The 25,142-nt window shown below is 35.5% G+C and overlaps 3 protein-coding genes across 5 annotated transcripts; 1 reads left to right on the plus strand and 2 right to left on the minus strand.

Annotated features, from left to right (window-relative positions):
- Nucleotides 1–768: 768 nt before the first annotated feature.
- Nucleotides 769–7,983, minus strand: LOC110806214 (uncharacterized protein At1g28695-like). The gene is made up of 3 exons (XM_022011858.2): nt 7,105–7,983; nt 6,633–7,016; nt 769–1,465 (listed from the first exon to the last, which is right to left on the minus strand). The coding sequence occupies exons 1-3, from the start codon at nt 7,309–7,311 to the stop codon at nt 953–955; spliced, it is 1,104 nt and encodes a 367-aa protein (XP_021867550.2). The 5' UTR covers nt 7,312–7,983; the 3' UTR covers nt 769–952.
- Nucleotides 7,984–12,565: 4,582 nt separating this feature from the next.
- LOC110806222 (cytochrome c oxidase-assembly factor COX23, mitochondrial) lies at nt 12,566–15,872 on the plus strand. 2 transcript variants are annotated; one of them, XM_022011870.2, is made up of 3 exons: nt 12,566–12,726; nt 13,084–13,160; nt 15,224–15,872. In XM_022011870.2, exons 1-3 carry the CDS (start codon nt 12,636–12,638, stop codon nt 15,233–15,235), a joined length of 180 nt encoding a protein of 59 aa, XP_021867562.1. In that variant the 5' UTR covers nt 12,566–12,635; the 3' UTR covers nt 15,236–15,872. The 2 variants fall into 2 exon arrangements, with proteins under 2 accessions (XP_021867562.1, XP_021867561.1); XM_022011869.2 differs by lacking the exon at nt 15,224–15,872 and adding an exon at nt 14,661–14,960 and having other exon boundaries at nt 12,569–12,726.
- LOC110806215 (cytochrome P450 714C2) lies at nt 15,599–22,962 on the minus strand. Of its 2 annotated transcripts, XM_056837298.1 has the most exons (6): nt 22,592–22,962; nt 21,482–21,708; nt 21,161–21,405; nt 20,712–21,081; nt 20,207–20,626; nt 15,599–15,738 (listed from the first exon to the last, which is right to left on the minus strand). In XM_056837298.1, exons 1-6 carry the CDS (start codon nt 22,866–22,868, stop codon nt 15,733–15,735), a joined length of 1,545 nt encoding a protein of 514 aa, XP_056693276.1. In that variant the 5' UTR covers nt 22,869–22,962; the 3' UTR covers nt 15,599–15,732. The 2 variants fall into 2 exon arrangements, with proteins under 2 accessions (XP_056693276.1, XP_021867551.1); XM_022011859.2 differs by lacking the exon at nt 15,599–15,738 and having other exon boundaries at nt 20,069–20,626.
- Nucleotides 22,963–25,142: the final 2,180 nt, after the last annotated feature.

Consider the following 25,142-nt stretch of genomic DNA (forward strand, 5'->3'; position numbering starts at 1 on the left):
CCGCAGATAAGTTAGAGATGCGAACCAAAGTTGCGAGTACTTTAATAGGGGCTTCATTTGGAATGAAATTCAAAAGCCATTTCGTAATTGTAATACAGTTGTCATCAATTAGCCATGGACCCTGTGTTAGAAAAAAGTTGTAGTCATCATCACTTGTGAATCGAGCAATAAAATATTTGCTTCTATATCAGTTAACGCTACGCCCCCTCTCAATTTCTATACTTTCTTCAACCTTACCCTAACTTGCCATCAAACATGTTAATGATAAGATTATCTTTCCAGGGTTTACGCATTCTTTGTTCTTCTTCTTTTGAAAGCAAAATTATTGGACATCGTTCTATTACTTCAAAATCTATTGGAGCTTCATCATCATCTGAGGCTTCGTCCTTATCCTCATTAACAAATGTGGTTTGAGAGGAAGCCAGATTTGATCCAGATCGTAGCATATCTCAAAAAAGGGTCGTCACTCAATTGCTTGTAGGAGGGAATATCCCTCTCGTCGTCGAAGGGATCCCCAAGGAATATGTTGTGTAGGAAATTTCTCTTTGTCAACTTCCATAATCCCATCACCAGCTTTTTGATTTTCTTTTAAGAAGATCAAATGGGTTATCTCGCTTTGGGTTTATTATTGGATCGTGTTATTTGATATGAGACTTGGGGGATAAGATTCTCAATCATCGGGGTTCTGCTCAATTTTGCTCGGAGAAATAAAGAGATGTATTGTTAATAGTGTTGATTTGTTTATATATGAAAATAACTATAACTATGGAGTATTAACTATATGTGATATACATTCTCGCATCATTAAGTATATTAACACTGATCATTTTACATGGACTTCTAACTTACGTTTGTATAATAAAAACAAGTATACAAAAAAATAAAAAGCTTATAACCAGCGTAATCTTTTATCTTTGTGAATAGTAAACTCAAAGTTCCTCGAAATCAAGTCTTAACCATTCTTATGCCACGACTTTATGCATTCAATATGTGGGGACCATTGAAGAGAACTAGTTACATTAGTTGGAGCTACTTTGAACCAAGCCCAATCATGAAGGACCCTCCCCAAGTCGGCCACCTTGGCACTAATAAACCGACAACAATTGGCATGGACAGTGATAACAGATGGAATATCTCGACTTAGTTGACAAAACCCACTAAAAAATCGGGTATCAAGGAACCTAGACTTGATACCCATATTGGTAAGTACATCTTGCCATATCATTCTTTGTAAAACATCTTGCTCCTTTAGCCCGGTAGAGTTTTCCTTCAGTCCGTACCATTTTTCAAACAACCTGATAGTTTTATTGTTGGATTTTACAAAGTAAAAGCCGGTGTTGATTAGGTTTCGGGTAGAAAATGCGTTGTCATTGTAAATGTCAGTGCTAAATTGGATGTCGAAATCTCCCGTCTCATTTGTGGTTAGAACTTTGAAGGGGTTCCTTAGCCATATCACATCTGTATCCTGGTTCATAACATTCACATACACTTTTCATTAGTTCACTACATTGCCAAACCCTCAAACCCCACAAAAAAAAACTCACTCTTCTCTGGATACTCATCTGCTTAATTTCACAAACACATGTATGATAATTCATAATATAACAACATTGCAATATTATATTTATATTTCATTATTTAAAAGAGTATATAAAATATACTTCTTATATAAGAAGATAAAAATGGTATTGCTTGTAAGAGTATATTTTGGACATCAATTTTCACAGAGTTGGCTTATACAAATAGAGAGATAGAGATATATTTATGTATCACTCGATAACCCATTTTGTAACTGTAAGAAAAACCTATAAAAATAATAAATAAAAGAAGGTTAAAATTCAAAGTGTGCTCCTTCAAAGTTTAAGTTCAATATAATGGATTTAAATACTTCCTCCGTCCCAAATTACTCGTTACACTTACCTTTGCACAAAGTTTTAGGGATAAGTGGTTGTTTGGTTATCATTATTGTTATTTTATTGAAAAAGTATATGTGATAAGAGTTAGTCGAGTACCTTTTTAATTGAATGAGCTGAGAGAGGGTGTGGGGACCAATTTTGTTTAGCGGGAAGAGAGAGAGAGACAATATAATAATTGTCGGTCCTTCCTAATTTAGAAGTGTAAAAAGTAATATTGGATGGAGGAAAAATGAAAATGTAACAAGAAATGTGGGACGAGGGGAGTATGTAGTATAAAGACAAATTGCCACAAAATAAAGTGTTTTCAATATCGGTTTTTTATTCTTTTAGTTTTCCGTTTTTTGAGAAAACTAAAACCAAAAATATGAAAACAAAAAATTATACATCACTAAACTCAAATCATATGACTTCAAATATCATAAAAATGACAAAGATATATAATAACCTCTCTATTAATGAGTACTAATAATTCACTTTTTTAATTAGGTAAAAGATGAACCCTATTGAACTAGTACCTATCACAACTTCACATGTTAGCCAGCGTAGCTACAAAATATAGGCTTGAGTTACTTCCAAATATTTCACAAGTATGGAGCTCGACCCCTGTAACCTCTAAGTTACAAGATGGATTTTCCACCAACTTTACAAACTTGTGTTTCGTTTCTAATAATACACGTGAAAAAGGCAAAATCACATAAGAAATAATTTTTTTTGGTAAGATATAAACTCATGGAAAATGTCAAAAATAATGAAGGTGAAGTTCTTTAGAAATATACTTATTTATTTATCAATCTATTTTTAATTTTTCCTGAAGGTATTTATTTATGATCAATCTAATACAAGTATTTCAATATTTATTTATTGAGACCATGGGCCGTCCCTAACTACACAATGGTGTTAATAAACGACAATCTAGATTTTATCCCGTGTAATAGGTTATGTAATTTAAATTTTTTGTTATATTATCTGTAATGATATAAAAATTTCGACACAACATAAAGGAATATGTAAATACCATATACAAAGATTTGTACGCATAAGGTGTACAATAAATTTATTGTACATCAAAATATTTTTTGCGTAGTTTTTTTTAAAATAAATGATATGTTTTGTTTAACTTTTATATTACAGGGAAAAAAATTAATTGATAAAAATTTTAAAAGGTTAAATTTCTATTCCTTTACTGCACAAACTAATATATATATATATATATATATATATATATATATATATATATATATATATATATATATATATAAACGTCACATCTTTTGTAATATCACTCAAATTCTCTCATTTTTTTAATTATTTTCGATTTTTAATTTTAATCAATTTTGCTTAATTGAACCCACTTGTCCACCACAGGTACTACAGTCATATGCATTATTATTGTTGGATTGAATATTCATGTGTTCATTGAATATTTAGCTATATGTTCTATGGGTGTATATGTTCTATGGGTGATGTCGGTGTATATGTCCCATGGGTGATGTCCTATGGATATATATGTTCTATGGGTGATGTCGGTGTATATGTCCCATGGACCATGGGTGATGTCCTATGGGTATATATATTCTATGGGTGTATATCAGTATATGTTCTATGAGTTTGAACTATAAATTCTATCCACTTGTTTACGAATTCTTTGTTTTATTCATGAAGTTGATGATAAGTTTGAAGACTTGTTGATGATTTTTTTTCAAAAAAGTATGCTAAATTTATGGGATAAATTATTATATTTTATTATGTTCTTTGTATTTTTTCTTTTATGTTCTTCCTATTATCTATGTTCTTTGTAATCATCTCTTATGTTCTTTCATTTAAAAACATGATGTACGGTGAGCACTGTACACCTGGAGGCTGGATGCATAAACCTAGGGGTGTTCATTACCGGGTACCCGGCTAAACGGGTACCCGGAAATGCGGGTACCCGGATTTCCGGGTAGTCATTTTGTCGGCCCATGCCCCAACCCGGGATAACCGGGTACCCGATTATACCGGGTCGGGTAACCGGGCACCCGGTTTCTTTATAAAAAAATCTCACTAAATTCCATTATGTAGTAACATTTAGTAGGAAGCAATTAATGATTTACAGAGTGGGAGTACAAAGCAATTCCAATTAGTAAATTTGATTTGATAAACGGACTAAGTTTGATAAAATCACTAAATTTACTAAACTGACTAAATTTGATAAACTGACTAAATTATAATAAACAAACTAACTATGTAGTTTATGGAGTTCCCATACCACTTACAATATTTCATCCTACAAATTCGCATTTACAAAAGAACTACAAGGAAAGGCTGATACAATTCCAATTAAGACAACAAATCATATCAAAACTAAATCTTTCTAGAATCTAACAAGCTTAGAACCTAACGGAAACCTACCATTGAACCTTTGCATTTCTCGAGCAAATAAAAAAAAAACTAAGAACCTAACAAGAACCTACCAAGCGGTTGTATTGAATGTCAAGTTTTATTGGAGTAACAAATTTAGTAAAATCGAGTCAAGACTTTCAGGAGTTAAAGGCTATTCTTGAGCAAAAAAATCGAAAATATTGCCTTGAATGTGGACTGTTGCGCCGGTGGACTGGAGGTGGACTGCTGTTGGCATGAACGAGTGAGCAAGACTGTCGGAGAGGGGGTGAGACTGAGAGAGGAGACCAAGGAGGTGAGAGATTGAGAAGAGCGGCGGAGTGATGTTTGAGAAACCCTAAGTATAAAGTTCTAAACTACGGAGTAGTATAGTGACTAAATTGAATAAATTCTCTCAGCTGCCAAGGCCCAACACACACAATTTTTTTTTAAACGGGTATTCGGGTACCCGTTTAGTCAAAAAGTGGCCCATGACCCGACCCGGTACCCGGAAATTTTACCGGGTCGGATACCCGGCCCATTTATTTTTAAAATTTCAGAAAAATACCCGCTTTATTTGTACCGGATCAGTGGGTCAACGGTCGAATAATACGGGTCGGGTATTTTTGAACACCCCTACATAAACCACATGTTGCCAACATCTAATTAACCCGACCATTAAACTTTTTTTTTTTTTTTTGCTTTTTTCCCTTTTCCCTTTCCCCCACCCCTTTCCATTATCATCTTTCATGGCTGCATTCCTCCATTCTCGTAACTCCTCCTTCTACACTCATAATCAATAATTTTCCTTATCACCATCAATTTATCAAAATTTTGAAATCAATTAAAGAGGAGATAAACTCTTTCACTCAATTTCAGTCAATATTAATCGAAATTTGCTCAATCTTTTAATCCATTAGAAGAAGATGAAATAATCAACTAAATTCAACGACGAAAAAATCTTCAGAATCCAACCAACTTCTACCCCCAAAACCCCATAACCCCAGAAAACTAATCGAATTACTCGAAGAAGTAGGAGAAGAGGATTCAGAAGTTGTTGGGTTAGGTATTCGTTGTTGTGGTTATTGCTTTGGGCTAATATAATAGGGATTTTGATTCAGCTCGTTGTGGTGGTGGGCGTGGTGGTGTGGAGGAATCTGCTCGTTGTTCGTCGCAATCCAGATTAATTTGGGTGGTGAGCCAGTGAGGTTGGATTTCATGTGGGTATTGGTTGATTTCGGGTGGGTGGAGTTCGATTTTCGGGTGGTACATTGGTTTTTGGGGTATTTGGACCAAACCTTCATTTAAATCCTCTGTTTACCAAACACCATTGTTAGAGGTTTAACTAGTCAAAACTTCTTATAGTGGTCCAAACCTCTAAAATCTTCTCAAAACTTTCTCTAGCTACCAAACAAGGCCTTTATGTATTATTGAAAGTTGATAAGTATTTGGTAAATTCCGCCAAAACTCGGGATATTTCATGAAAAAACCGTTAATTTAATTTTTTTTAGAATACCACATTTATTGCTACTCCAAAACTATGACAATATCTTTGGATCTCACAAGAAAGTTATATTGTTTTACCCCAAAAGTGCAATCAACAATTTTTTACAAGTTTTTAATACCCACGGCATTCCTTGTTAACTTGTTTAACTAGGGGGGATTTTGTGATTCTTTATTTGTATGGAAATGATATGTGTGAGTTTCAATTCCAAATATAATGTGAGTAAACTAAATCAGCTACTTTCCTTTCAAATTGTTCTGATATTAACTTAATTGTCATCATGACTAATATTTCGTACTCCCTCCGTTCCCAAATACGTGTCCACTTTGTACACGTACACGGTAATTAATAAAATTGAATGGTGTGTAATAGGTAATGATTGAGAATGTTTTTTTTTTTGGGAAAGGAAAAAGTAGATAATTGTTTATTGATAAAGTATAAATAAAAGTGGATGTGGTGATTGAAAAGTGGAAAAAGTGTAGAATGTGTAAGAAAAGGTAATAATGATGTATGGAAAAGTGGGAAAAATGTATGGAAAAGTGTATAGAAAAGTGGGAAAGGTATATGTCCAAAAATGGAAAGTGGACACATAAAAGGGAACTGGACACGTATTTAGGAACGGAGGGAGTAGTATGTTAGCTGGATAAAAGACATGTGACATAACATGTGGTGATCTAATAATTACTAAAATTGTCAAGTGATTGCAAAAATTTGTATTGTTAATCGGAATGTAACTATATATTTAGGTCCCTAGTTGAGAAAATCAAAAGCAAAATCAGAATCAGAATCCAAACATTTATGGAAATAAATCGCATAAAATGAAATAATAACGTTTAAGAAATAAATGCACGTACCGTAAAAATGAAGTTGTATCCTTTTTGAAGGATATGAGTCAAAAACAGAGTCCTTCTCCACATCATGTTGATGAAATCAGCAGACATGAAAACTTTCTCCCCCATGAAATCAAGACCGTCCGTTTCAAGACGATAACAATGAAGGCCACGATAAACACAGCGTTCGTACGCCGTTTGATCAACAGCCACAATCATAAGATGTTTGACAAGCTCCCTTGTTCCTTCCCCTGCCCAAAACCCCTCTAAGAACAAATCAAGCATGTTCGGCATTACTTCACCTTCCACATACGCTCTATTTATCACCGCGATTATTACTGTTTTATTGTTCTTCATTGATGCTTTCTCTAATGCTTCTTCTAGCTCGTCTTGATGCAATGTTGTTGTCTGTGGAACGCAACAAACTAACCAATTAATGACAAAATTAAACTTAAAATACAAAACAAATTAACATATACCATATATGATGCTTTACCTCATTCTCATTCTGATGGGAAACAGAGGGGCATTGGAGTAATTTTGAAGTGAAGAGGGATTTAGAGGAGGTAGAAGAGAGGAAGGACAGAGAAATAACTCCGGCGATTAGGAGAAGGAGAAGGAGAAGGGAGACATTTTTTAAGGAATGAAAATATGGGTTTTTGGTGGAATCCATTTTTGAGATATTAGGGGGTTGTGTTTCCATGGGAGTTTAACTAATTAGAACAACAAGCAGAAATAATAATTATTATTATTATAATAAGAAGGAGATGAAGTTTAAGAAATAATAATAATAATAATAATGAAGAAGAAGAGTGTTTCGGGTGGGGAAGTCATGCAGGAAACATGAGTCGTTATGGTAAGAAAAGGAGTACTCTGTATTACTCCTATAGAATTAGTCATCTTCTCATTTTATAATCAACCTGAAATGGGGTTTGAGGGGGAATCGTTTATTTTATTTTATTTTTTTTAATGGTGGGGACATGTGGGTGTTTAATGTGTTGTTTTAAGCTACAATTTTCTTATGAACAAGCATTTCTAAGCTAATTCTTGCGGAGGAGAATGAGAAAACACAAGAGCTTACTATCCTCGTTAAAAAGCAATGACAAACACGGATTTCACAATCTAAACAATATGATCATTAATAGTGTGAAACCACTCCCCTCCTTTATTCATAATTTGGGTTATATAAAACTTTAACGCGTGTTTTATTGTCCATCTGCAACGACAACGTGTGTGCGTCTAATGTCATGTTTGATAAGGTCCCTCCTATTTTTTTATTCCCTTAGCGGCGCGACTGTTATTGATTGCAACATACTTTTTTAAAATCAAAAAATATATATATGAAAAAACACAATCAAGCTTGAATTTTGAATAATTACTGCAAATATGATACAGACTATATGAAAATTAAAAGCAATAAAAATAACTATAGTTACAAATAGGATTACACTAGTTTAATTTATAATTTTGATACTTTTCTTTTAAGGTTTCAAAAGCTACAAAATATATACATACTAGATTAGGTCTCGTGAAAGCACGGATATTCAAAAATTATTTTTTGACCATATTTTTTATAAAATATTTAACTAAAATATTTATCCCTTAAATCTAATGTGTAATTAAAAAAATTTAACATATTCATTTATTATGAAAATTTCGCCCTACTGTTTATTACATACGAAGTACTTTATATGGTGAATATGATAGTATGAAAAAAAATCTTCGATGTGATTAATGTTAATTTGACCAAAATATATTTTCTATAATTGATATATCAATTTGACTAAACTATTACCAAAATCGTGTAATAATGTCATATTATATAATCTTTTTTTTCATACATAAAAATTTATACAAAAGGAAAGAAATAAAAATTATATGAAGTAAAGATATTTTTTTAGGAAAAGAATTTTTAACGGAAAAATTTTACACCAGGAAGTGACATATGTCATTCCTGGTGTCTATTTTAGTATAATGTAATAGATTGTTTCACGTAATATACATAGTGAACTAATCACTAAAATTTGGAAAATGACTATAAATTTTTTATGATTTCATAAAATTTGTTTTTACTTTTCATAAAAATTGAATGATTAAGGAAACCACGAAGAAATTTCATTAATGTTGATATTAACCCTTATTAATTCAATTATATTCACAATCTTAAGGATTTATGTCCATTTATATTACTGTACACATTTTTTAGGGCCGTCTCTGATTTTGTTTTCCATATGGAGAGGATTCTTTCCATAACCCCTTATATTTTCTCTTTTCAAACAAAATTAGAGCATGATAGTATAGTGATTTTAAAGTATGGATTATGTAAATGAAAATACTTACTATTTACATTTCCTAATATTTGGTATAAGAGGTATGATAACACAATCCATTTCTTAATGGTAACTACTATCACCATTTGTTACCTCTCTCAACCCTATGGTAACAAAATTGTTACCTTCTCAATCCTTATTTGTTAAAATGACTCTTTTTCCAAGGTATATCATATTATTAGTTTATACTCCCTCTGTCCCTTAATACTCGACTCATTTTGACTTTTTGCACTATTCACATAATTCACTTTGACCCTATTTTATTTCTAGTATATGAAAACAAATGTTTGTATATAATATATTGTTGGTTTCATCTTAATATATATTTTCAAAATATTAATATTTTTATAAGTTTTTATAATAGGATTGTAAAAAAAAAATCCAATCTTTTCCCGTTCTTCTAACAACAGTCCCACTTTTGGATTATTATGGAAAAATATAACCTTTAAGGGGTGTCTTCCAAAAACAGTCTTTGACCGGTTGGTAACCGGCATAACGAGTAAACGTGACATGTGTCTCTCTCTAATGGGTTATGCTTCATCTATTTTTATTTCTTCTATAACTTCCTGATCTCTCTCCTCCTCCTCTCATGGCAGCCCTCTAGCTCCTCCACTTCTCCCATGAAATCCCATGTTCTATCTCCTCCATGGTAGCCCATTTTCTCTAATTCGTTATGCTTATTTTTATTTTTATTTTTATTTTAATTGGCCCTTGCTTATCTCCCTCCTCTCCACAATTCTTCTCTATTTTCCAATTGAAACCACCACAACAAGCCAACAACCGTCGCAGGCACACCCGCACTCACCTACAGCTAGACCTACAACCCAGATCCACACTCACGCTCACTCTCTTTCTCTCTCCTCCTCCTTGAACCCACTGCACGCAACCAACCACCATCCCATTACCACTACGAGAAAACCCCTCCTAACACCCTCCTTACTGACTAACGTATCCTCTCCAAAAGATGAGAATTCAGAGCGTCGCGGTGAAGGACAAGGTTGATCGACTTTGACAAAGTCGAAGCACGAGCCAAAGTTGAAGGGGATCGAAGATTGATTTAAACCAATTTAATGTGAACTGTGATATTTTTTTGTGAGCTCGTGCAACATTGTCGCAGAGGAGAGAGAAATTGGGTGGTGAAGGTTCTGTCATGGGAGTGAGATCGAGAGAAAGGAGAAGGAGACCACTATTTCAATTAGCGATAAATATTTTAACTGGGAAAATATTTCCTACGTGGCGCTCCAATAACTGAGAAAATATATAGATCGATTCAATCTCCCCCCAGACTAATCAGGAGACCACTATTTCAATTAGCGATAAACATTTTAAACACTTTTATTTTAAAAATTCCATAATCTCACAATATGATGGTATGTGTACAATATTTAATCTACGGAAATTTCATGAAATACCCATGAGTTTTGTCATAATTCACCAAACGCCCATCAAGTTTCAATAATTCATAAAATAGCCCTCACAAATGACTTAACACCCAAAATACCCTTGCATGACGTCATTATCCCTAATTAACATCTAATTAACCCCCCTATTTACCATTTTTCCTAATTAACCCATCTTCTTACTCTCCCTTCTTCCGCTACCACCCCGCCCCCGTCTTCTCCCTCCTCGACTCCATCACCGTCGCCACCACCTCGCCCCCGTTTTCTCCCTCCTCGACCCATCACCGCCGCCACCAACTCATGAAATTTACTTTTGATTGCGAATTAATTTCGACAATGTGAATCAGATTCGACTAAAATCTCGTGGATTGATTCTCTTTAATCTGAATTGATCAAATGTATGAACCAACAACTCCAAAAATTGATTATGATGCAATGTACCTCTGCAATTAAAAAAAAAGTTAGTTACACACCCAATCACCTTGAAAACCCAATTAAACAAACACGAACTCAGATATTTGATGAAGCATACATTTACAATATTTGATGAACCCAGAAAACCCAATTACCAAACGTAGATGAAAAACCCAGTTACACACCCAATCACCTAACACAAACCCAGATAAAAAATGAACCATGATAAACACGAATCCAGATCAGAGACGAAAGATTTGTACACGAACCCAGAACCCAAATTTTAACACCAACCCATAACCCAGATTTTAACACCAACATTCAATCAATTTGGGCGAGAATCGACATTCAATCAATTTGGGCGAAAATCGACAAGCAAATTGAACTCGACAAGTTTACCTTCACTGCTCTAATTTGCGCGAAAATCCCTAGCCTAATTTGTTTCCCAATTAGAAATTGAATTTTGAGTTTGGTGAGGAGGATGAAGATGATGATAGTGAAGATGGTGAAAGCAGTGAAGAAGACACTAATCATCAATTGAAACCATAATCGATTCAAGGTTGATTCTATTAGATTTGCCCAGAAGAGGACGAGTATCTAGTTGCAATGTCCATGGAGAAAAGGTCGGAAGAAGGAAGGGGGGAGAGAGAGAAAGGTCAGGGAAGAAGGAAGGTGGGTTAATGGAAGAAGGAAAGGGAGAGAAAAAAGAAAAATAAATGGGTGGATTAATGGGTTAATGGGTGGGTTAATGGAGAGTTAGATGGGTAATTAGGGATTAGGTGGGTTAATTTGGGATTAGGTGGGTAATTAGATCGTAATTGGTTGATTATGAGGATGATGACGTCATGAAGGGGTATTTGGGGGTATTAAGTCATTTCTGAGGGGTACTTTATGAATTATTGAAACTTGATGGGCATTTGGTGAATTATGGCAACACTCAGGGGTATTTCATGAAATTTCCGTTTAATCTATTAAACACCAGGAGTGACACGTGACACTTACTAGTGTGAAATTTCCAGCTAAAAAAATAAAAAAATTCCTAAACAATCTCTACTTTATATTTTTTAATTTGAAAAACTATTTGTTGACAAATTATGGAAATAATATTATGCCACCTAAAAATGATTTGCTAAAAATATTTTTTGGTAATACTTTAGTTAAATCATTATATTAAAAGTGAAAAAATATTTACTTATAAAAAAATGTAATATGTAGTACGATGAAAAATGCATACTCTGTCATTATGGTCCCAAATAAAAATGTTCAAGATTATTAGTTATGTTCAAAATAAATATGTAATATGTAGTAAGTTAGGAGAAAAATATTCCAGTCAAATACTTTTAAAATATCAGTACATATACGGTACTAATCTAGTTTGTGAATAATACGTGAAGTACGGAGTATTGTTTTGTGGCTAAAAAATTACTCCCTCCGTCCGTTAATACTCGCCTCACTTTCCTTATAAAGCCGTCCCTTAATACTAGTCTCGTTTCTATAAATGACATATTTTAACTAATATTATACGGCATATCATTTTTCACCTAACCATGGACCCACATATATTACTTACTTTCTTAAAAAAAAAACATTAAAAGTTCAACCCACGCTCACCCCTACGGCCCTACGGCCCTACCCCATCCTCACCCCATTATTTAACACATTTTCTACTAACTATATTAAAAAAAATATCATACTATCAACTACAGTAACACCTAATAAATTAATAAGTCAATTAAATTGCCTAAAAATATGTGTCGGCCAAACCAGGACGAAGGACGGAGGAAGTAAATTAATTCCACAGCACGGACTTGCTTTATGGCACGGAGGGTCGTCAAAAATTTTTTTTGGCACGGGGGAAGAGAGAGAAAAAGGAACTCGAAGTAATGGCGTCCAAAGTCGAATCACCTCCATACCCAAGTGCAGCTAGAATATCCGATTCTTCATGCTATCCTCAATACACCGCGTCTCTCAAGTGTAAGATTTCCTTACTTTTTACTCATAATTTCCACCAATTTATTGCATCATCTTTTGCGAAATTCAGATCCCTAGTTCGTCCCAAATTGGGCATTTTTTCCACTTTAAGGGCATTTCCCCGTTCAAGTTTCCCTTTTCAATTCAATAATATTTGTGTATTCAGCTCAAGCATTTAAAGGAACCTAAAAAGTAAAAATGGTGATACGATGAATTTTCCCTGTTTTGTATACCTTGATTTTGATCAATGTATTTGAAACCCATGATTAAAATCACAGTAGTTTTTTTGGTAAAAACTGTTAATTCAATTTCTGTGATTAGATTGAGTTGTTGAGTTTTTCTTCCTAATGATATGCATAGGTTTAGAGCAATACAACTCAGAAAAGAGCAAATGTCAAGAGTTCTTTGATGTTTACAAGGAATGCAAAAAGAAGGAGGTAAGCAATAAAGTGCCCATAATTTTAGTTTTAGGCTTTCTAATTATGTGTGATTTGGTGGATTTATTTCTTCATTTTTTGTACTAAAAGGGGTAATGATAATGAAATCATATGTAATGCCCAAGAATAAGGTTAAGTATCATCAGGGGCGTGGCATAGTAAATGGGGCCCTGTGCGATATCGAAAAATTGGGCCCTTTTGTATTGGCCGCAGTACTTAAATATATTTTAAGTGTCAAATTATAATTCAAACATAAAACATAAGTATATAACCAACATTATCAAGATTAGGATCATTATAAACATTAACATCATCAAGTTAATGACATCAACATTATCACCAATTCACCATCACCGTTAATACCATGACCATCAAATTGTTAATATTATCATCGTCAACATTAGTATCATCCAACCCTTCCTGATTATTAGACATTTCACCTAAGAAGAGGGAGATAAGGTAACATTGGATTGGCGGAATACTGCAAAGCGAAAAGGATAAAGGCCACAAAAGTTCTTTATTGAATTTGAGAAATTAAAATTGAAAATTGAGGAATAATGGAAGAACAGACTATTGATTAATTGAAAGAGGCGAAATAGTTCTTGGAAGAGGAGAGATAAAATCATAAAAAACGTCATAACCTAGGAGTAATTATTATAGAGTACAAATGTTTCACAGCAACCACATCTATGTATAAAAAAATAAAAAACCTAACGGATGTCGGAGTCGAACTTGTGCCTTCTGTGTAATGTACTTTATCACTTCACCAACGCGCTGTAAGATTTCTTTATCTAATTATGCTAACTTAAACTACATATCCGTAATATGGGGGCCCTTTATTTTGGGAGGCCCTGTGCGGTCGCCCCGGTGGCACCGCCCCAGCGCCGCCCCTGAGTATCATATGTAATGTACATAGACCAATTGGTGAAAAATGCACATTTAGTTGTTGCTTCTTTTGTTTTCTTCATTGAATTGAAGGTGATTTTTGGTGAACCTGCAATTAAGATTTAAGATTGAGACCCGATTGTGGCAGGAAATGGTTAAATTATTGCTAGGCTGCTTAGAAGCTCAAAGTATTTTCTTGAGGTGTCAATGTGTCATACATATTGGGATGTTTGGAGCCTTTTTGTGTTTTAATTACTTTTGTAGAATAGGGAAACCTTGTTTATGTTCCAGTTCTCCACAAGTAAACAAGATCAAGGATGCATTCCATTATTCAGTTATCCTTCAGCTAACGTAGACGAACCATCTGTTGTGGCCATGTGACCTTGTTCGTATCACTAAACTTAACCCAAGTAGCCGCATTAACTCATTGCTTCATCTGGCAAAGTCTATTTGAATGTGGATGAAGAAAACATGTAAATTAGAGATACCAAAATGGATTTCTTTTGTTATTGTTTGTATTGGATCGGGTGGTCACGTTTTGTTCAATCATTGTTCACTGTTCATTGTGCATGGTGTGGCATAATCCAAGCTTATAACATGCCCTCTTCTTTGTAGAGGGAAGCACGACTGGAACGCAACCGACATCGCTCTCTCTTTTCATAGACCCCCTCAGGGCAGGGTGTTTTAAAAAGGTTTTGCTTTGATAAAAGGAGATAGATTTGTTGCTAAAGTGCGCTTTGGTTCTGAAATAATTCGAGTATTACATTAGCAATGGACTAGCATTATCGTGTGTTGAATTTATTGTATATTTATGTACTCACTTACAGACTTACAGTTCACTCCCATAGACAAGGATGTTTTTGCTCTGTATTTTGAGCAATCTTAATAATATTAAGACCGTACGGAATTTAAGAAGAGGAACATATATGGTAGAATAGGAATCTTCCTTCCATATGTCAGCACTTTTTATTATTTCATTCACTGTCGTGGTGATTGTTTTGCTGAAACATAGACATCCTGTTCTAATGAAGTAAGAAATTGGCTGATAGCTGTATAAAAACATGCAGATGCACTTATCAAATAACTCATTAAACTGTCTTCATCTCTTATTTATTCTGAAGTATTAGTAGATAGTTCTGGTGTTGATCAAGTATCTAATGGATACAATATCTTTGTAGTTGCAAGACTAAGTCTGGTCCCCTATATGGCTTTATCGGGTTTATACTACCTCGGTCTGTGTGGACAGTGGGGGTAATTTTTTGCAAAAGTGGCCATATCGTGTTATTGAAGTACACAAAGAATAGAACTCATGCCCTGTGTAGAAGGAGCTGAACTCCCTGTAGAAATACAGGGCTCTGCTGATATTCTGGTGTAAGCGGACAGAGGTTTTGCATTCCTGGGAAGTTCAGTTTGGGATTTAATTCATAAACGTCTGGAACTTATAGTCTGGATTCTGATACAAGAATGATACCTGTATCTGGATGTCAATTCCTGTTCGAATATGAGTTTCCTGAAGTTTAGCATCTTGCAATGCTTTCCGTGTCGGATATACTCCTGTCTTGGATATAAATTCTTAGTGGTAGTCAGTAATGGATGAAAGCAACACTTCGTATCACATTCCTTTTCCTGTAATCGTGATAGGATCTGGAGTCATGTCTCCGCAAACTTCAAGCACCCCAGCTTGAGCTCAAGCCTGCCAAATGCCAACCAGGGTGTGCAGGCCATTAACATCAAGCTCAGAATTGAGAATTCTAAGGTGGTTCATTCTTGAAATTCATTATTAGTTTAAGGCATTTCATTCTTGAAATTCATTATTAGTTTAAGGCATTTCATTCTTGAAACTCTCTTTTACAAAGATCATCAAAATTCAATTTTTCTAAAATGGGTACATTCCAAATTTAGAAGTGTAACAAGTAATGTGAGATGACCGAAAAAGGAAAATGTAACAAGTAATGAGGGACGTAGGGAGTAATAACATAATTATTAATTAGTACCAATCAGGACAAATAAGATCCTATTAGTTCCAATCAGGATTGCTTAGTTCCCATAAGTCTAGATGAGTTCATATCAGATAAATTCAGGTCAGTAAGTTGAATAGAATGCATTTTAGTCTTTTAATTCTACAACTTCGGGTCCTAAAATTCAATTTCAAGTTCAATTTCAAACTCTTACAAAATTGATGATATTTTAAGTTGAGCAACGTCAGTTAAAGTTAGAATTATACGAAGTTTTCGAAGCTTTCAAGAACAAGATGTCATACTTGAACATTCTTGATTCTTTGAAATCCAGGTCTTCAAAACCTTCAATTTCGGTTATTTATGCTTACATGTTATTTAATCATTTTCCTTCAATTCTTGCAATTTTGATTCAAGTTCTATTTTTTATTTGCAAATGTGATGTATGTTTATGCTTATGTGCATCATCATTACCATGCTAAATCCAAGACTACAAGTGCCATCAGGAGTAATAAGATAATATTTGGACAACCGGATTAGGTTCCCATTAATTTGACTTTAGACAAATTGATCACCAAATTCTAGGACAAATTTTCTAAATCAAGCATGGTCACCCACCTAACAGTAGGCTAGGATTATTGCACAAAAACGATTATCGTATTGTACGTACACATAAGTTAATCCAAATAAATATTTCTTTCGCGAATTCGGATCTTTATTGTATTTCGATTCTTATGCCTTATCCGTGTAACTTTAGTCTTTCCAATTGGAGTATAAATTATTTTGCGGTGACTCCTTCAATGAATAGTATTCAATTTTTCCTAAGCATGCATGTACAAAATTGAGGTATTCCTAACCATGAATTTCAAGTGGCTTCCCTTGAGGGTTGGATTGTAAAAAATCAAGCCCCTTGGTGCACATATGGTTATTAATACCTTGATTCGATTTTGTGTTTTTAGCATTTGGTAAAAATGATTTGCTAAACTCATATATTTCGACATTCGAAAACTTTTCAAAACTGACCGAAATGTACCCCCTACGGTACTTGCACCCAACACTACAAAAAAAAGCCCATATAGCGACGGACCAAATACGTCTCTAAATTGGTCAAAATCCGTCCCTACCTTAGAGACGGATTTGAAATCCGTCCCTAAATTAGAGACGGATTTATAAATCCCTCGATAAAAGTATCGACGGATTTTCAATATCTGTCTCCGTCTTTAAATTTATTTAGAGACGGATATTGAATATTCCGTCTCTAAATTGGAAACGGATATAAATCCGTCGCTACATATCCGTTTGTAATGAACCCACTTAATGAGGCCCAAAAGAACAGACACAGCAGCAGACTGCAACCCAACAACACCAACAACACCAACAACACCAAGTGAAGCTGTTGCCACTACTTGACAAATAAAAGCAGCAGCAGCAGCAATTAATGTTGTACTTGCAAGTAGGAGAGAGCACAATAGTATAAGTAAAGTAGGAGAGGAAAGAGAAAGGGTGTGGAAAAGTTAGTAAAGCTTAGGCTTTGGAGAGTGGTGACCTCAAGTCACTAACCCTTGGAGATTGGTGGCCTCAAGTCACTACTTTGGTACCTCAGTTTGGTGGTCTTCATCTTTCAATCAAATTAAACATATTTCTGCCCAAAATATTCAGTTCTTTACACTTGGTATCAGAGCGGTACAGTTCTGGGAGGGATTATTGATCTTACTTTTTTTTTTTTGATTTTCACCAAAAAAAAAAAAAAAAAAAAGAGAAAAAGAAAAAGAATCAGCCATGGAGTTTGCTGGAAAACAGTCAGCACACTTGATGCAAAGGTGGATTCGTGATAAGTTTTCTTACATCATAAGCAAAAGAAATCAAGGGATTTCAGATTGCAAGGAGGAGCAGCGCATCCGACAAGAGCTTCAAATTCATGTGTTTGGTGGAAGAGATTCAAATGTCTGGATTCTTCAAATGGAGGATTTTTTCGATTTTTTTCACTTAAATGAAGAAGACAAGTTTAAGGCTGCCATTATCGGACTCGATGGTGAAGCATTGCGATGGTTCGAAGGAGAACACAAGTTCCTGCCTTTCCATGGTTGGCAAGAATTGAAGGACCATGTATTGCGACGTTTTGGGTTATCACCACCTCCCTCGACACAAAATTTCAAAGAGAAAATGGAGGAGGAAATCAAGAAGTTTAAAGAAGATTTGAAGAAGATAATAGGTGAAGCATTCCTTCCACGAGAATTGAAGCGGATTCGGGAGGATCTTGGGGACGAAGATCAAGATCTAGTGGGGGAGAATTTCGAAACCAAGCCACAAATTGTGGAGGTAATGCAAGAGAAAATGGAGATTGAGAAAAGTAGATCTGGGAGATTGTTACCAGAATTTGGAGATGGAGGTGTTCCTTGGGTTTTTTATGTTGATGGTTCAGAAATTTTTGTCGACGGAAACAACCACAGTGGCGAAAATGTTTTCGAGAGCGGTGGTGCCTGGGGGAGCAGATTGGGCGGAGGACCAGGCTGTGCTAGGTATGGTAGAGTAGGTGGATATGTTGGTGTTTTGGTAGGCAGACCAACTGTACAAGGATTTGAGCGTGGCGGTGCTGGAGGTTGCGGATCTGGTGGTGGTCCAGGTCTTCTCGTGGGTGGCTGCCGCAGTGGTGTTCAGTTCGTGAACGGAGTTGGTAAAGTCAACTACTTGCCACCAAAGTTTGGTGGAAGACAAGGTGATTTTTCAAATGGGTACACTGGTGGAGGTGGCTTGGTCATAAGTGGGCTAAGGTCTTTTCGCTGGCGGTCTGACTGGTGGTGGAGCAATTCTATGTCGGTGGAGCTTGCAGAAGAGGTTTCCAGAAAATGAAGTGTCTGGGAGAAGCTTCAGTGTGTTACTCTTTGGCTTGGAGAAGAAGATAACTTTAGAGGATGGTGAAAGTAAGGGCAAATGGGTAAATTGTGGGCAAGGTGACATAAGAAAGGGTCATGTAAGGTTGGTGAAGATACGTGAAGAGGGTGAAAAAGTTGGGGAAAATCCACAATATATTACTAAGGGCAACTCTGTAATCAACCAGGCAGAAGACAAGCTGGCAACCCCTCCTTCACAAATTAATCTCTTTTTGATTAATGAGACAGAGCCCACTTTTAAGGCCCAAAATTCTAAACCTACTTTCTCTACTCTTCATTTATCTAATCAACCCAGCCCAATTTTCATCAAACTTACCCAACCCTTTACTTTTAAAACCAATCACTTTCCTGGTTACAACCCAAAACCTTTCAATCAAAACTTATTTCAGCACATGAGAAGCATGACCACTTCCACTCTCACCTTGACTTCACCACATGACAACTTTTTACTTCCCCATGACAACCTGATCATTTTTCTTGCAACACTTAACAAAGAAGAGCTTGAGCGTCAATGAAAACTGGGCGTCAATTTAAGAAAACTGAATGGCATTGACCATTGCTACCGAGGCCGTGAATTCTCAGCTAATTATTACCCACCTTGAGGACAAGGTGGAAGTTTAGGGGGTCGGTATTGTAATGAACCCACTTAATGAGGCCCAAAAGAACAGACACGCAGCAGACAACAGACTGCAACCCAACAACACCAACAACACCAACAACACTAAGTGAAGCTGTTGCCACTACTTGACAAATAAAAGCAGCAGCAGCAGCAATTAATGTTGTACTTGTAAGTAGGAGAGAGCACAATAGTATAAGTAAAGTAGGAGAGGAAAGAGAAAGGGTGTGGAAAAATTAGTAAAGCTTAGGCTTTGGAGAGTGGTGACCTCAAGTCACTAACCCTTGGAGATTGGTGGCCTCAAGTCACTACTTTGGTACCTCAGTTTGGTGTTCTTCATCTTTCAATCAAATTAAACATATTTCTGCCCAAAATATTCAGTTCTTTACACCGTTGCTATACGAGATTTTTTTTGTAGTGCAACATCAGTAAGGGAGTTGATAGACAATTCGTACATGTTTGGGCATGTTTTTTAAAGCCTCTCAACGTGAGAAGCAAAAACAAGGCCAAACAAGGGTATATGAAGAAGTATTTTATATGTCTATAGAAGCGCAGCACAGAAGGAAGAAAGACTGAAGTGATTGATTAGAGTTGAACAATTATCAGCAGATAGAAAAACTATGGGCTTCGGCTAAAATCATACATTAAAAGGTAGAGTAAATAGTATTCGGAATGTACAAAACGCAGAAGGAATCATACCCTTTTTAGGAGGAGTTGAACTCCATGTTCAGGCTCAATAACTAGCCTAAATGCAGGGCTGTGCTGATACGCTGGTGAAAGCGAAAAGCTGAATTTGGAGAGAATGAGAGATAAGATGACTTTAAGTTCCATCATGGCGAAGTTTTGGCCAAGACATGTGCGAGCTCCAAACCCGAAAGGTATATAACCTTGTGGGATTTTGCATGCTGCTCCAATTCCTTTGGCAAATCTTTCCGGGTTAAATTCTTTCGCGTCTGGCCCCCAAAGATCTGTATTCTGGTGCAACAGTGATATTGGAACTTGGATGTCAACTCCTTTTGGAACTTGTATGTCTTTTAGCCTGGCATCTTGTAGAGCTGTTCTTACCGCAAATACTGCTGGTGGGTACAAACGAAGCGTCTCTTGGATAATCATTGTCAACTGCCAAAGAAAATTACAGTGTCATAAATCATAATTGTATAATCTATTACTGAAATGACAGTCTTATTCAAGAAAGCAAACATACCACTTTCATATTTCTGAGACCGTTGGCAGTTAAAATCCCATTTTCAAAAGCTTTAAGTACTTCAGCTCGAGCTTGAATCTGCCAATCAGGGTATGCAGCCAGTAATATTAAGCTCCATGCTACTGTAGTAGCAGTTGTTTCCTGACCAGCAAAATATATGTTCTTGCAATTGTCTACGATCAGCTTCTCCTCATCTATTTTCAAGGTAATGTCATCCTGTACACCACATTTTCTAGCACCTTCAAGTATCTTTTGTAAGAAATCTGTCTCACTTTCAGCTCCCATTCGTTCTTTGACAACCCTTAATATCATCAAATTGACTTGTTTTTCTAATCTCTTTACCTCCCTATTGTTTTTAGTTGGCATATATCTGCAGATGTTCAGAATACAGGTGATCAAGTTTCATCTGCTTATCGAGGTTCAAAAAATGTGATAAGAGCACTACTTACCTTGAAAAGGGTATCCCGACATGCAGAGTTTGACTCATTAGCTTCTGAATTTCCCTGAGCTTTGAGAATATATCTTTCCCCTGAGAGTAGCTGCTCCCAAATGCAGCTTTTGAAATTATATCAGCTGATAAGCTTCTCAAATCCTCTTCGACTGTCATCTCTACCGTTCCACCACTTTTGCTTACTCTATCTTCCCAGGAACTCAACATTGAGGTTGTCGATTCCACCATCAAACCAAACATGCCCTACACTTTCTCAAAACTCAAATTGTCAGGATCCTGTTTACCAAAGAAGAAAAGCTAAACCCCCTAGCTAGCTTACCTTAACTTTATTCGGGAAAAACTCTGGAGCAATGATTTTCCTTTGATATGACCAAAGTGAACCACTTGAAGAAATAACACCTTGACCCAGCAAAGGACCGCGCTCCTTTGACAAATACGAAGGCTTTCCTAAATCTATGGAGCTGCAGAGGATTATTTCCTTCACCACATTAGGGTCTGTTATACACAATATCTGCATTCTTCCAGTTGAATATGTGAAAACTGGCCCTGCTCACCAAATTCATTGTCCCAAATACCATTTACACAAACAAGATTGATGTCAATCAGTTGTACCATTGTAATTAACAAAGTATGGATCATATGGTTTAGTTTGTAATCTTATTAAGTTTTTCAATCATCATTCAGTCATCTGGAATAGAGAAACAAAACAGCTACAGTTTTAGGTCACTAGTTCATATAAATATTAACCATCTTCTCTTTTGAATTGTTCATAACTAACTTGCTAATTGAAGAAATACATGAACCAACTTTTAGCCTATATACTACTATTAGTAGGTAATTACTAAGATTAGTGAATGATAATGAAAATCACACATCAACCAAATATCCCCAAAAAAGCCCCCTTCTTTTACACCTCTCCAAAATGCCACCAAGATATGTCACTATCATTACTACGTTACCCAAGACGTATCAATGATCAACTTATCATCACTGTAGATAGTAAGTTCCTGTTCTATTCGACTTATTTTGACTTATTTCAGACAAAATAAGTTCAGATAAGTTTAGTTAAGTTCAGTTAAGTTCGTATAATAAAAGTCCAGTCAAAATAAATCCAATAGATCGGAGCCTAAGGGGGTTAACCATTGTTTCTCGAGGGGCGATATATCACGAGATCGAGATTAGAGCATTGGTTTCCGGCCACACAACAATTTCTTAATACATAGAGGATCATTTCATAACTATAAATCAACTACTTTATTTGAACATGAATACAAAAACAATCAAACATGTCATATAATTTGTTATAATTCAATATTCTGGATAAGTTAGTGTTGCAATTTCAAGAGAACATGCTACCAACCAAAAACACTCAGTATAACAATTGAATTACATATTAATCAAAATTGAGATTAATGGGGTCGGGTATTACCATATAAAATTTGCCATCTGACAAGGTGAGGAAATAGGATCAAGGGCCAATCATGATGAAGTTTGACTTGTTCAGAAGGATAATTAGCAGGAATTAGAGATTTAAGTTGGATAATTTGGGGGATATTACCCAGCAAAGTCGAACAAGGTGGAGGACCTCCTATTCCTTGTGTTTGCAGCATCAACCTTAGACTCTTAGGCTGCGAAACAAGCTTCACATAGATGTATACTGTTACCACTATTATCACTCCCAGAATTGCTGATAATAGAGCTTCCATTAATTTTTGTGTTCTAACACCCAAAACTAAACTCCAGTGATTTTAGTCTTTTTGGTTCTTTCAGTTTCACCCACCGCATACAAAGATTGATACACGGAGCTATTTTATTTTGTACGTTTTCCTTTTTTTTATTCCAAAATGTTATTTACATTTCCTTTTATATTACCACATAAATAACTTAGTTAACTATCAAAATTTATGTCCAATTATTATTTTAACTAATTAAATTTATTGAGTCATTTAATCCTTCACACTTTTCCATTGGGACATTAAATTTTTTCTCATTTCCCAATATCAGAATTTTGATAAAAGTGAAAACCTTATAAATAAACGTAATTTATTTTGTTTAAATAAAAAAATTGAAGAATCTCGATGTAAATTAATTATTCGTTAAAACACGTGAAAAATATCTAACGTAAAAAATAAAAAGAGACGGAGGAAGTATGAGCTTGGAATCAGTATTGATATCTACTAGATCCTTAATACTATGTGTTTGTTCATTTTTTTTTTCTTCTTTCAGGTGTTAGTTTAGTTCACTGTGTTTCAGGACCTTATTACTTACTCACTCTGTCCCAAAATATAGGGTTTGTTTTCCATTTTGTGTGTCGAAAATGTTGAATTGGGGTTTTTTTTTTTTCCAATATACCCTGATCAAACAACTTAATTAGCATAATTATCCTACTTTTACTTAAAAAATATGGTCCCATATTAAATATCTGTACCATAGAAAATAGCATGGTCCCATAATTAATGTTTTATCATGAAAATTTCCCATAATTTATTTACTTTTGTCTTTTTGTTTAAAAAGTAAAATAAATTGGGTACTTTTTAGCGTTTACTTACAAAATGTGGTCACATACTATTTATTTACTTACATTTGTGTACATATTAGAGTAGTTTAGTTGCATATAGTTGCATTTAGAGAAAATCCTATTCCTTTGCCTTTCTTTGCTTGTTTTCTATGGAGGGATCTTCTCTACCTATTTTCAAGTCAAGTTAAAGCGACACATTGGAATAAGGAATCCCGCTAATCCAAAAGAGAGAAGAGCCACATATATGAGGAACGAGCATATCCCTGAGACTTCCTTGCTTCCCTATCATCACCATCTCCCACAAGGTCAATTACATGGGCCAAAGAAATATTTATGCAAAGGAGAAATACCCCGGATAGTTTGAAGTCGTTGCGGGAGGATTAGGAAGAGTACTTGCACAAGGATCAACTATAATTTCCCATAACTCCCAATCTACTCAACATTTTAAGGTGATTTTAGTTGGAGGTTATAGCTCATCTCATTAGCTTTTCTACGAGCGGTTGCACACCCTTTTCCGAGGAGTAGAAATGGAGTTCACGTTTCCTAGGAAAGTGGTGCATTGCAGGCTGCTGTACGGACCATTGCAGGCTTCTGTGAATTGTTACGGTGATTTGGTCCTTTTTCTTAGTAGTATGACCATCAGGATGACTACTCAATGCTTTTGTTCCTACACCCCTTGCTTGACCTTACATTGGTACCTAGGATGGTTTGGGGGTATTGATAGCCTTGTTCTTATGAGATGATACTAAGTAAATTCCGAAATCTAGCGACCGTGACCATCGAAGCTAGATACGATGATGTGTTCACCCATGTTGATATTCACTCTCTTAGGGTGAGATGACCATAGTGTCGTGCTCAATGTCTTAGAAGTAATCTAACTATCCGCTGAGAGCAGATTACATAGTAGAAAGCGTGTGTCGCCGGTGAAAATCAGGTGGCCCATACTTATATGGTGCATAGATCACTTTCATGTTTCGTAGGGTGGATTGAGATGACCAAAGTATTTTGCTTAATGTCTTAGTAGTATTCTGACTATCCGATGGGAGGAGATTGCATGCTAGGGAGCGTGTCTCGCCGGTGAAATTAAGTCTGGTGGCCCGTATTTATAGGGTGCATAGGTCCCTTTCATGTTTCGATTCTTATTTCTTAGTGAAAGAGTTGTGACTTTCCATAGCTATACTAGGTGGAATCCCTCTTCCTTAGCCCTATCCTTTATTATTATTGTTTTCCCGTTTGTGCAATTAGTGACAAGTTGTGCCAACAACCCAAGTTACCCAACCATTGATTGTTGATTAGAGTAAAGTGTGCTAGTAGCTACATGTTCCTTGCTAGTATAGAAAATGCTTGATCCCGAGAGTTCGACCCCTTATTACCCCTTCTTAAATATTTTGTTTAAGAAAACCAACATTGAGAGAACTCAAGAGTATTTCCGCCGTGTGATACCGTCAAGGGCTAATTAAAC

Source organism: Spinacia oleracea, chromosome 2 (assembly GCF_020520425.1).
Source record: "Spinacia oleracea cultivar Varoflay chromosome 2, BTI_SOV_V1, whole genome shotgun sequence".
NCBI lineage: Eukaryota > Viridiplantae > Streptophyta > Magnoliopsida > Caryophyllales > Amaranthaceae > Spinacia > Spinacia oleracea.